At 39.8% G+C, this 12,881-nt stretch overlaps 2 protein-coding genes across 2 annotated transcripts; both read left to right on the forward strand.

Annotated features, from left to right (window-relative positions):
* Positions 1 to 4,799: 4,799 nt before the first annotated feature.
* LOC136838043 (zinc finger protein 569-like) lies at positions 4,800 to 11,150 on the forward strand. Its single transcript, XM_067102898.1, has one exon. It carries the CDS (start codon positions 5,153 to 5,155, stop codon positions 6,956 to 6,958), a length of 1,806 nt encoding a protein of 601 aa, XP_066958999.1. The 5' UTR covers positions 4,800 to 5,152; the 3' UTR covers positions 6,959 to 11,150.
* LOC136838056 (oocyte zinc finger protein XlCOF20-like) lies at positions 9,155 to 9,502 on the forward strand. Its single transcript, XM_067102905.1, has one exon. It carries the CDS (start codon positions 9,155 to 9,157, stop codon positions 9,500 to 9,502), a length of 348 nt encoding a protein of 115 aa, XP_066959006.1.
* Positions 11,151 to 12,881: the final 1,731 nt, after the last annotated feature.

Genomic DNA, 12,881 nt, shown 5'->3' on the forward strand with positions numbered 1-12,881 from the left:
ACCAGGTAGCTGAGAAGGGTTTCATGGGATCTGTCAAGGTCTCCTCCAAGGGGAGAAGTACAGGGGTTTCACGTGATCGAACAGCTTGCAGGGTCTTCCTCTTCGCTAGCGATCGCCTGTTCTCGGGAACTTCGCTGATCTGCCGGCGCGAGGATCCCTGGGAGAGGACCACTTGCTCCCCCAATGAATAACCTTCATCACTTGCAACCCTTGCAGTTTCTCTGAGGGGCCGGAATGTCAGGACCGCCGCAGTCCTGTCTTCCCAGAAACGTTTCACTCCGATGGATTCTTTCTTCGATGGAAAGTTAATTCAGGTCGGGAACACTAAATCCCCACTCCCTGCCTCGCAGAATATGAATTCTTTCTTGCCTCGGAGGGTCTTGTTGACCACAGTTTTTGGGCAACCTGGTGCTAAGAAGAAGGACTTTGTCCCAATTCGATCTCCAGTTTCGTAGAAGTCCCGAGTTGGTTTCGACTTTGGAACGTAACCTTACTTGGTTCTGCCTTTCTTCATTTGCCAGATACCCTGGTAATCAAGGTTCTACTCAGGGCACTGCCTTGTCCTTGGACAATGGCCAAGAATTTTGGGTCTATCATTTCAACTCGACCTTGCCCAAGCCAGCCCACCTCAACTCTCTAGCTAAGAAGTCCTAGGCTTCTGCAAGAAGATTAAACTGCTGATGCCTGGACAAATGATGTTTATCGAGTCTCTGAGCTAATACTGTCGGTGATCTGGGAATGGATTCCTTCAGGAGAAGCATTCATTTCCCCTTAGGTCTCGGCAATTCTTTCCATCGCTCTCCCAGTTCCCGATTCGGGAAATGCCAGCCGGCTAGGAGCTAATTGTCTCGTTCCTGTCATCTGCAGAAGCTTCCCATGGTCGAAAATGGAAGTCTGCTTCCTTTTGCCTGCTCTTTTCCTCTTCGAGGTATGAGGAAAGAGTTAGGCTAATGCTTGATTAGAACCTTTCGAATATGCCTTCATATTTCCTCAAATCTTGTGTCTACTCACAGATTCACAGGTTGAGGAATAGGCGACACTGGTAAAGACCTTGGTTCGAATTTGTGCGACGAGATGATTAGTACCTTCCGTCCCGCCCTGGGCTCAGGGCAGCCTTTTGGCCATTCAAGAATCCAGGATGGGTTTTGTTGGGTACTCACTGGTTTCATTGAACAATAAAACCACAGTAGTGACTTTTGTTTCCACAAACAGGAGGCAATCGTTTTTTCCCTGTTTTATCTCGACATTTGAAGGTACTCGAGTGTTGTTCTATTGCACACTAGACAGCTCAATTAACCAGATGCATCCCTGGTGGGGATGTATTGGTAGGCAAGCCTGGCCTCGGGTTTGAGTGATCGACAGAACATGCTGCTCACTCTTTTTCACGAAGACTCATACAGAGACTGCTGGACTGGAGAAATCCTCACTGGCCCTTCTCTGTTGCCTCCTGCACACAAGTCAGTAGTGTTTTCTCGCCTCCCTCATACCAGACCAGGGGCCGCTTCTGCTGAGGCATGCTGTCTTTGGTGAAAACTCGACATCAATCGCAGCCCGTATTTGTCCTGAGCTGGGCCAGGGGTTCACAAACATTGCCTCACCCGAGTTACAGACAAATACTTAAAGACTTCCTCCTTCCGAACTGATTGCCGAGGGCATCGAGAAGAATTCCGCTGACTCCATCTCTCCTGTGCAGCTACACAAGAAGCGGTTCTTGAGGCAGTACATCCCTGTGGGTTCAGGATCAGAGACTCTTCCAGCTTTCCCTTGCAAGCACAGGCTTTTCGCTGAGCGCAATAGATATAGCTGGATATCCCTTGAAGTCCTCTGCAACACTGTCCCAGGACTGGATCCGCTCGCTGGTGGTGTCGTTGAAACGGGAAACTTCTCCCGGTCAGAGTCGCTTGTCAAGTCTGGACTTCGCTCTTCCTCACGAGGGCTGCTTCTTCCTTTCAGTTTTGAAGAATGTAGGCCTCAGACCTAGTCTTTTATCTGAAGCAGCCTTCACTCTCTTAGGTCGAGAGTTAGCTACGGACGAGAAGCTTCTTCAGTCATGCTGTCCCAGGAATACTGGTGGCATGCCTGCTTAGGGTTCCTGTCCGCGTTTCCGCACTCGCCTACGAGTCGTCGGATAGAGATATGCCCTCTTAGGTCCATCTCTCATGTTACCCTGGCCTTGGCGAGAAGATGGAAGAACAGGGTGGGATCATCCTTCTCGGATGTCGAGGTGGACCCAAATCCATTGGCATCGACTGTTGGGTTCGGTGTCCTTCTGTTCCTCCTCTCTGACTTTGTACGATGATCCAGATCATTCGCTACTTTGTCCCATTGGGAGCTGTACTTCAAAGGTTACGATTCCTAACCTGGATGTCGCCAACGCTGGGCCAGTACTACTTCTCCCAAGGAAGAAGTGTCTATGGGCACATTTCCTTCCTCCTGACTTCGTGAAGCTTATCAAGGAGGTACTTGGCAGCTGATGACACAACGATACGTACCTTTTCACCCGAGAGCCTCACAAAGTCGATGGCTTCTGGTCCATCCTCGCATTCGAAGAATATGTCAGTACCACAGGAGCTGAAGGCGGTGTGTGTGGTCCCAACAGACTACTCCTTCACCTCCTTCTACCTCTGGGATGTTGCACAAGTCCTTGGACACTTTTCCTTGGGTCCTGTGGTGGCTGCTCAACAAGTTGTGTAGCTTATCCAGCCCTTAATCGACAGGATTGTACCGCCTATGTTGTACGGCTGTGATGGCGAGAATGGAGGCTGAGCAGACTGGCCCCTTCTTTCTCCCCATCCCGGCTCTCTTCCCACGGGCAGTGAGCGAAATGCCGCATAAGCTGGACCGGGCGACGAGAGGCAGATAAGCGCATAACAGGAGCTCCCGCTTCTATTTCCGTAAGGTTAATAGAAGTAAACCCCACTCCTTCCTCTTGCAAGGGAGTGAAGGAGACCATGACTATGAGACAACCCAATGCTTGTATTTGCCTTATTGTCATCCGGGACGCCAAATTCTTCCTAGCCTACTTTGCATGAACTGACGCTTTCCTCTTCATGCAAAGGGGACTTCCAGAAGTCTGACAACTGATCCTGCGTTTACAACCCGATCTTTGTCAGAGGTAGTTTTTCCTTCCTCGCCTCACGCCAATTGCGAAGGAAGACAAGGTGGTGAACTCCACAGTTCAGAGAGACTTTCTCGATTCCTCCCTCCACAAGTGAGTCCCAATGTAAAGGACCTAGGGTTTGTATATTGTGTCGGAATAGTCATCAATGCAGTACCTGTATTTTTCCTAACTATACAAAACCCGAGGTCCTTTGGCACATAATTATGCCCACCTCATGCCAATTCCCTCATCTGTACTCTGGCCGAAAGGCAACTGAATGTTTACATCGGGCAGGCGGTATCCCCGCCTACCTGAGGTAGTTACTGCTCAACCACCTTGTTCAAGAGTTTAACGGCCGCTTCAGCCCACGCCTGAAAGTATCTCCTAATGTAAAGGACCTCGGGTTTGTATAGTTAGGAAAAATACAATTTACTTTAAAAATTGTTATGTTTGTCCATTTTTTATGGGGTGTACCCTTTCGATAACTGATACCTCATCCCCTGCCCTTCCACCTTAAATGTGGAATCAGCTTTTACAGTGTTTTGGTAAGGCATTATAATGAAAATGACATTTTTATGATAAAATGAAGTTTCATTATACTTACCAAAACACTGTAACTTAAAGGCCTCCTCCCCCCCGCAGCGGGAGGCGTTAATTCAGGCTATCACTTATTATGTATGCCGAGATTGAAAATGAAGCTGGTCACTGGGCGGGTCTCCTTCTATTTCTCCCAAGTGGCGCTGGGTCTCCCGCCAATTATATCAGCGTTCCAAACAAAGTTTGAAAAAAATATATCTCGGACGTGTCGAAATTTAAGAGATTAAAGCTTTTACAGTGTTTTGGTATGTAATGAAACTTCATTTTATCATAAAAATGTCACTTTTCTTAGGTATACAAACCAAAACCATATTTCATATCTCCCAGCTCAACCAGCCCTCTCTCAACCACCCCTCTTTGTTCATCAGGCCAAAAGAAGGAGTGCTTGTTGATGGGAATTTCCTTGCTCACTCTTCTTAACCACCAGTTAACCTATTTCCAACTTGCACTGAAAGATACTCCTTCATAAAAAGCTCTGGTTTGTATGGCTCTGAAAAAAATTAGTCCAATATGAGGAAATGTAGCAGCACCTACCTTCCAAGACTGTCAGCAGTGTTGCTGGTCTTAATAGCTACTCATGTATTGTATTTGAAGTAACAATTGGTGAAACTAATTTGAAAACTTTCATTTCTCGTGAAATTACTACTGAATTCACCCTTACTATTTTTTCTTCTTATTGTCTAAGGCATCTGTGGATAATATTGTGTTATGTATAACTGGATCATATATAATTAAGCATTTACTTTATACTGTACCCTTAATGCTGTTACCCCACAAAATCCTTATGCTGGTCTCTTGCATTTTCTATTCTTGGGCTTTGATTTGTTAATAAGGATATGTTCATAAGTAATACTGTAATGTTCAGCTAAGAAGGTTTACAGATGTGAGAGGGAGGGAGTCAATATTAACTGTTAACTGATGTTGCATTGTTGCCTCAGGAATGTTTTGATGCTGTGTTGGACAACATTTGGTTAGATTGTATTAATATTTGGATAGTACTGTCAAATGCACACCTTGTTATTTGGCCTGAGACCTTTAGAGGAACCTGAATTAAATTTATTTTGCTTCAGTTTTGGCATTATGTTTCCTAACTGTGTTGCATTCTTTGATTTCAGATTCTCCCTCAGAAGAACCTTCCTTCCTTTGTCAGTTGTGAGCAGCATCAAGATTTTGGGAATGCTTGTGTTTAATGGTACTACATGTAATATTACCAGTAGCAGCTCTTAAGTGCAAGAATTACTATTGTACTCCTTCTTTACAAATTACAACAACAACAAGTAAAGTCTGTTCTGAATATTAGATTCATACATCAGCAATGAAATCTTGTTGCAGTCCTTCAAAATACAGTACTTAATTTATAACATTTATTGGATGATCATTTGTAAACAATTTTGTGATAAGAATTGTCAATTGAACAAATTGTTATTATAGAACAGGATAGGGCAAAAGGCTAAAATGAATCCAGAACATTCTTTAGAATTACCTTTGAAAAGTGAAACTGAAGTTGCATTATCACTAGCTTCCATAAACCAAGAAAACAGCAACATGGCTGCCTTTAGCAAAACCAGTGATGGTGAATTTTTGTCTCTGGATCCATTGATGGACATCAAAATAGAGCCAGAGGTATTCTGTGAGTCTAATGACGATTATGAATATTCATATGAAATGAATTCAGTAGTGAATGAAAAAGATCCACTAACTTGCAAAAAGGAAGTAAAACAAGAAAGAAGGAATAGTCACAATGGAGAGAAGCCTTTCAGATCCACTGACTGTGAGAAAGCATTTAACAAGAAAATTAATCTTACAAGTCATATCACAAATCCTATCAGAGAGAAAACATTCATATGCAATGAGTGTGGGAAAGCATTTTCCCAGAAACAACGTCTTTCAGATCATATGAGAATCCATACTGGAGAGAAGCCATTCATATGCAAGGAATGTGGGAAAGCATTTGCCGAGAAACCAAATCTTACACGTCATACGAGAATGCATACTGGAGAGAAGCCATTTATGTGCAAGGAATGTGGGAAAGCATTTTCCCAGAAACCAGATCTTACATGTCATATGAGAATGCATACTGGAGAGAAGCCATTCATGTGCAAGGAATGTGGGAAAGCATTTTCCAGGAAACCACATCTTACAGTTCATATGAGAATGCATACTGGAGAGAAGCCATTCGTGTGCAAGGAATGTGGGAAAGCATTTTCCCAGAAACTAGATCTTACACGTCATATGAGAATGCATACTGGAGAGAAGCCATTCATGTGCAAGGAATGTGGGAAAGCATTTTCCCAGAAACTAAATCTTACACGTCATATGAGAATGCATACTGGAGAGAAGCCATTCATATGCAAGGAATGTGGGAAAGCATTTTCCCAGAAACTAAATCTTACACGTCATATGAGAATGCATACTGGAGAGAAGCCATTCATGTGCAAGGAATGTGGGAAAGCATTTTCCCAGACACAACATCTTTCAGGTCATATGAGAATCCATACTAGAGAGAAGCCATTCATATGCAAGGAATGTGGGAAAGCATTTTCCCAGAAACTACATCTTACACGTCATATGAGAATGCATACTGGAGAGAAGCCATTCATGTGCAAGGAATGTGGGAAAGCATTTTCCCAGAAACAACATCTTTCAGGTCATATGAGAATGCATACTGGAGAGAAGCCATTCATATGCAAGGAATGTGGGAAAGCATTTGCCGAGAAACCAAGTCTTACACGTCATATGAGAATGCATACTGGAGAGAAGCCATATATGTGCAAGGAATGTGGGAAAGCATTTTCCGAGAAACCACATCTTACAGTTCATATGAGAATGCATACTGGAGAGAAGCCATTCATATGCAAGGAATGTGGGAAAGCATTTGCCAATAAACCAAATCTTACACGTCATATGAGAATGCATACTGGAGAGAAGCCATTTATGTGCAAGGAATGTGGGAAAGCATTTTCCGAGAAACCACATCTTACAGTTCATATGAGAATGCATACTGGAGAGAAGCCATTCATGTGCAAGGAATGTGGGAAAGCATTTTCCCAGAAACAAAATCTTTCAGGTCATATGAGAAAGCATACTGGAGAGAAGCCATTCATATGCAAGGAATGTGGGAAAGCATTTTCCCAGAAACTAGATCTTACACGTCATATGAGAATGCATACTGGAGAGAAGCCATTCATGTGCAAAGAATGTGGGAAAGCATTTTCCCAGAAACAACATCTTTCAGGTCATATGAGAATGCATACTGGATAGAAGCCATTCATGTGCAAGGAATGTGGGAAAGCATTTTCCCAGAAACCACATCTTACACATCATATGAGAATGCATACTGGAGAGAAGCCATTCGTGTGCAAGGAATGTGGGAAAGCATTTTCCATGAAACCAGATCTTACATGTCATATGAGTTAGTTAGTTATAAATGATTTGTTTAACCAGACCTCTGAACTCTTTTAGGGTTCTTCTCGGGCTGGGAAAAGAATGGGGGAAAGAGTACATAAAAAAAATTAAGTAGTTAACTAAATAAATAAATAATAAAAAGGGGGGGAATTAGAAAAAAACAATCGAGAAAAAAAAATAAAGAAAAAAAAAAGGGGGGAGATTATATTTTACTTATCAATTTAATTTTGTTTAGGAAGAGAATGATATTATTAATTGAAAAGTTATTACCTTCTGCTAGAATATCCTTTATTGATTTATTTTGTAAAGTCTTTCTTTCATGATGCCATCTGGGACAGTCAATCAAGATGTGTTTGATTGTTACTGGGATGTTACATCTTTCACAAGTTATTGGGTTTGAAAATGGAGTTGACATCAGATGACCATGTGTGAGTCTGGAGTGTCCTATTCTGAGTCTAGTTAAAATAACCTCATTGATTCTTTGCTTTTGGGTAGAAGAATGCCATTTTTTTACTGTTCTTAATTTGTTTTAGTTTGTTTTGTGGGGGTATATTTGTCCAATCATTTTGCCAATCCCTATAAATTAAGGGTTTAACTGATGCTAGCCAGTCTGATATGGGTGCTTTCATAGTAGTTGGGGGGATTGTACAAGCCAATTTTGCAGCTTTATCTGCTTTCTCATTACCCTCAATGCCTACATGGGCTGGGATCCAACAAATTTGAATTTGAAGGCCGTTTGTAATTAACTGATGTATTTCCCGTTGTATATTTTGGACAAGGTGATTATTTGATTTAAATGATCCTATTGCTTCAATTGCACTTCTTGAGTCGCTCAATATGAGTGCTGAAGGAATTCCTTTTTTTGTTATAATCTTGAGAGCCAATTGTATGGCTGCTAATTCTGCTGTAAATACTGATGATATTAGAGGAAGGCCTCTTTGGATAGTTTTGTCACTTGAATAGGCTGATGAGCCCACTCCACCTTCATTTTTGGATCCATCTGTGTAGATTATGAAGGGATTACCCTTCCGTCTTATGTGTTCCATGGCATGTTGATGGTACATTTCTGTGTTGGACATATATTTCTTTGAAAGATATGATAAATATGTGCATAGTTTTGCCCTTTTTAGTGTCCATGGTGTGACCGGATTTATTTCTTGGGTAAATTTGGGTATCATGTTATGTAAATTCAATAGATGATTAGTTTTTAGTAAATGAGTTTTGATTTGGGTTATTATTTGTATTTTGATTGAGAAATTTATTTGATGCAGGAGATGTGCCTGCTTGAAGGGATAAGCCTCTTCTTAAAGTAATTAGATCTCTGTAATATTTTAGAGGCAGCTGGCCTGCCTCTGCTAGGATAGAGACAGTTGGAGATGAGCGGAAGGCTCCTGTACATATACGTACTCCCTCGTGATGTAAAGCATCTAGAGATTTTAAAGTTGTTTCTGAGGCAGTTGAATAAATTGGACGGCTGTAATTTATAACTGATAGTACTGTTGCATTGTATAACATTAACATTGTGTCTCGTCCTGCACCCCATTTGGTGTGTGAGATTTTCTTTAATAAAGTAAGGGCTTTAGATCCTTTGGCTTTGATATATTTGACATGATCTTTCCAATTTAAATGTTGGTCAAAAATTATACCCAAATATTTAACACTATTGCACATGTTTATCTCTTCAATATAAAGATATAACTTAATGGTTTGTTGTTTCAACCATCTTTTGTCTTTGTAGAAGACAATGCCATTTGTTTTATTTACCGACAACTTGAAGCCTAATGGAATTGGTCCAAGTGGTTATATTTTTTGTTGCTATATTAAGTATTCTTTGAGCATGTCTCAAAGAATAACTTGAATAATAAATTACAAAATCATCCACATACAAACTATTTTGTACACCCTCAGGCAGGTTCATAGTAATGTCATCTATTGCCAGGGCAAATAAGATGTAGCTCAAAACACTGCCTTGGGGGATACCCTCCTCTTGTACGTAGCAATTTGAATATGTATTTTCTATGCGTACTTGAAATGTACACATGTCATATGAGAATGCATACTGGAGAGAAACCATTCATGTGCAAGGAATGTGGGAAAGCATTTTCCAGGAAACCAGATCTTACATGTCATATGAGAATGCATACTGGAGAGAAGCCATTCATGTGCAAGGAATGTGGGAAAGCATTTTCCCAGAAACCATATCTTGCAGTTCATATGAGAGTGCATACTGGAGAGAAGCCATTCATATGCAAGGAATGTGGGAAAGCATTTTCCCAGAAACCAGATCTTACATGCCATATGAGAGTGCATACTGGAGAGAAGCCATTCATGTGCAATGAGTGTGGGAAAGCATTTTCCCTGAAACCAAATCTTACATGTCATATGCGAATGCATATTTGAGAGAAGCCAATCATGCAAGGAATGCGGGAAAGCATTTTCCAGGATACCATTTCTTACATCTTACATATATGAGAATCCATATTGGAGAGAAGTCATTCTTCTGCAATGAGTGTGGGAAAGCATTTTACAAGAAATCACATCGTACAGCTCATATGAGAATTCACACTGGAGAGAAGCTATTCATATGTAAGGAGTGTGGGAAATCATTTTTCATGACACGTATTTTTATGTAATACATATGGTGGCTTCTAATGAAGACACATGGACGTTTTCTTTGTTTATTTATAAAAATATAGCAGTGGGGTGCTCGTTGAGATCAGACAACGTCTCCCCTCATGAATTCTCTGCAACTTCTCTCACACATCCTATTTCCCACAAAAGCCAAGCACACTGGGTAACCAAGTATATGGTTTTCCCAACTATCTTAAAAGATAAGAGCAACAATACATTTTATACTTAAGATGATACTAAAGTCACTGGAACATGATAGAAATTATACGTTAAAATTATTTATTTCCCGAAGTCATAAAAATATGTGGTAACATCATCCCACATATGTGTTTTCCTATCACGAGGACAGGTAATACCGTAACTATGGGAGCTTTGCATACCACAGGTCTTTGACCAAAAGCCGCTTACCTTTTCCCACGTCTTGAATTTGTCAACAGAATTCTTTCAATTAAGCTCAGTTTCCATAAACATCTCCAGATCAGTCACTGAGCGAGCGGACGGTGTGACTGCATACCTGAGTGGTATGATGAAGGATTGTTTACCCTTCTCAATCCTTGTAGAAAAAGCCGCACATCCTGAATTCGTCATCAGAATTCCTTCAATGTTTCAGACTCTAATTATGTACAGTATATCCATTGAAAATTGTTAATATGCCCCATATCATTTAACACTCTTGCAGATCATATGAGAATTCATACTGGAGAAAAAGCCATTCATGTGCAGGGAATGTGGAAAGCATTTTCCACTAAATCAGGTCTTATACATCATATAAGAATGCATACTGAAGTAACCATTTAGAGTAAACCTCAATTATCTGCTGTAGTATATCCAAGGCTCTTGTGGAGATTGGAAGCTTGTGGATATGGTAAAAAAAAAAAAAAAAAAAAAAAAAAAAAAAATAAATTCCTGTATGAAAAATGTCAATTACAGTAATACCTTGATCCTACACGATTCGAGTTGCACGAATTCACAGATATGTGAATTTTTCATTGGAACCTAACTAATTGACACACGCGATTTTTTCACATAAGTGAAAAATTTGCGAAGTCCCCGAGAAACCCTGCAGAATTGTTTATGTTTAATTTTTGAAGTAATTTACAAGTTTTCATGCGTTTATGTGTAAAATCTGTATGAAAAATGAATTATTTTTATTTTTGTACATGCAATAATTTAATACAAAGGTAACTACATCATGTATCACATCTTTTACAAGATGTGATACCCATTCGCAAAGTTACTGCACTTTTCAAAGATGTGATTCCCCTGCAGAAAGTGTTTGTTTAATTTTTAAGGGTAAAAGTTGTTATGGAAAATTTGTATTACAGTAAACCCCCGTATTTGTGGGGGATGCGTACCCCCCCTCCACAAATAGCTAAAACCCGCATATAGGTTAAAACCCGCGAATACTTAGAAACCTTCTAAAAACACTTAAACTACCTATTTTGATAGTTCAAACACATACACACAAACTAAAAATGCTTATACAGGTATTATCCTACTTATGATAGGGTTAGGTTCCCAAAAAAAAACCCATCATTTGTCGTAAGAAACGCATCTCGAATATAGCCTAGCCTACACTAGGGTATTCAGTACCTTGTACAAATATATGGTTAAAAGTTAAGTATACCTTAGTTTTACCAGACCACTGAGCTGATTAACAGCTCTCCTAGGGCTGGCCCGAAGGATTAGACTTGTTTTACGTGGCTAAGAACCAATTGGTTACTTAGCAACGGGACCTACAGCTTATTGTGGAATCCGAACCACATTATAGCGAGAAATAAATTTCTATCACCAGAAATAAATTCCTCTAACTCTTCATCAGCCAGCGGGGGAATTGAACTCTGGCCCATCGAGTGACAGTCCGCAGCTCTACCGACTCACCCAGTGAAGAGTCTACAACATGTAGCCTGGCCTATGCTATAAAGTATACTCTATACATACATGGAATCAACTAATTCTGGAGGTTCATGCGGAGTGACTTATGATAATTCATTACAAAAAGAAATTGATTAACAAACAAGAATTAGCCTAGCCTACACTGTGGGGTATCATATACATATACAGTAGCCTAGCCTACATTATACTGTCCTCAATATTCACATAATATCTTATTATATTATACAAACATCAACATACCGAATATGCATCTTTTCCATGGATCATTTAAAATGTTATGCCTTAATTCACTGTACCCAATAATATTGTATATATTCTTATATTGCTTTTGTATTATAAACTGCGATCATAGCGATCAATGTTTTCGTTTGGAAATCGATTACGCGGTGTTTATTTTGTCGTATTCAACTCATTTCAGAGCACTTTTCTTGCTTCTAGTTAGTGTCAATGAATCTCAAGAGACTTTATTTATATTGGGCAAGGCTATTTTTCGTTATACGAAAAGTATGTTGTACGAAAATTGAAATATTACTTATGAAAGTCGAAATATAACTAAAATGTCTCATTGTGAAATTAATTGATCTATTTTTCGTTAATAGATGACGATGGCCGTTTAGGGGCATTTGTTTTTGTGTAAAAAAATTCAAGATTCCGTTCGCTATTTTCACTTGATTTCATCATAATACGAGCTTTACATATTTATTGTTTATCGGTGTAAAAAAAACAGTAATGTGTTCTTTCATGCCCAGTAGTTTTGATTAAAATACTTTCTCTCCAATTTTAATTACAATCGAGTTTCATCCATGTTGCCGATGCACGATAATTTACAGTAGAGTCATTAGCAGCTTGAACATTGTTTGAAGTTGATGAAACAATGTTCAAGCTGCTAATGACTCTACTGTAAATTATCGTGCTTAAATTTAGCAGTATATTTCCTTGACAATCTTTTGTCCATACTGAATAAGGGTATAATGTAAAGATATATCAGTCCTATTCTACTTAATATCATTTGTTCTATAACCTATGGTAATTGTTTATTACCGTACAATGGTTGAAATACCAGGTAAATTGCTGTTGTTATCCAGTTTAGTTACAAGCAAAACAACAGTTTCTCGGTCAGTTGTTCATGGCTGTATGCATTTACGCAAGAGTATAGTATTACTAACAATACTTTTATCATTCTCTTTTACTTTTTCAACTAGAAGATGGGGATAAAGAGATGGAGGAAAACTTGTCTATTGTATTTTGGTCT

This window comes from Macrobrachium rosenbergii, unplaced genomic scaffold (genome assembly GCF_040412425.1).
Source record: "Macrobrachium rosenbergii isolate ZJJX-2024 unplaced genomic scaffold, ASM4041242v1 13909, whole genome shotgun sequence".
NCBI lineage: Eukaryota > Metazoa > Arthropoda > Malacostraca > Decapoda > Palaemonidae > Macrobrachium > Macrobrachium rosenbergii.

What these genes read in the sequence shown, in the direction of transcription:
- LOC136838043 (XM_067102898.1), top strand. Translation starts at nt 5,153, where the DNA reads ATGAATCCAGAACATTCTTTAGAATTACCTTTGAAAAGTGAAACTGAA.
- LOC136838056 (XM_067102905.1), top strand. Translation starts at nt 9,155, where the DNA reads ATGCATACTGGAGAGAAACCATTCATGTGCAAGGAATGTGGGAAAGCA.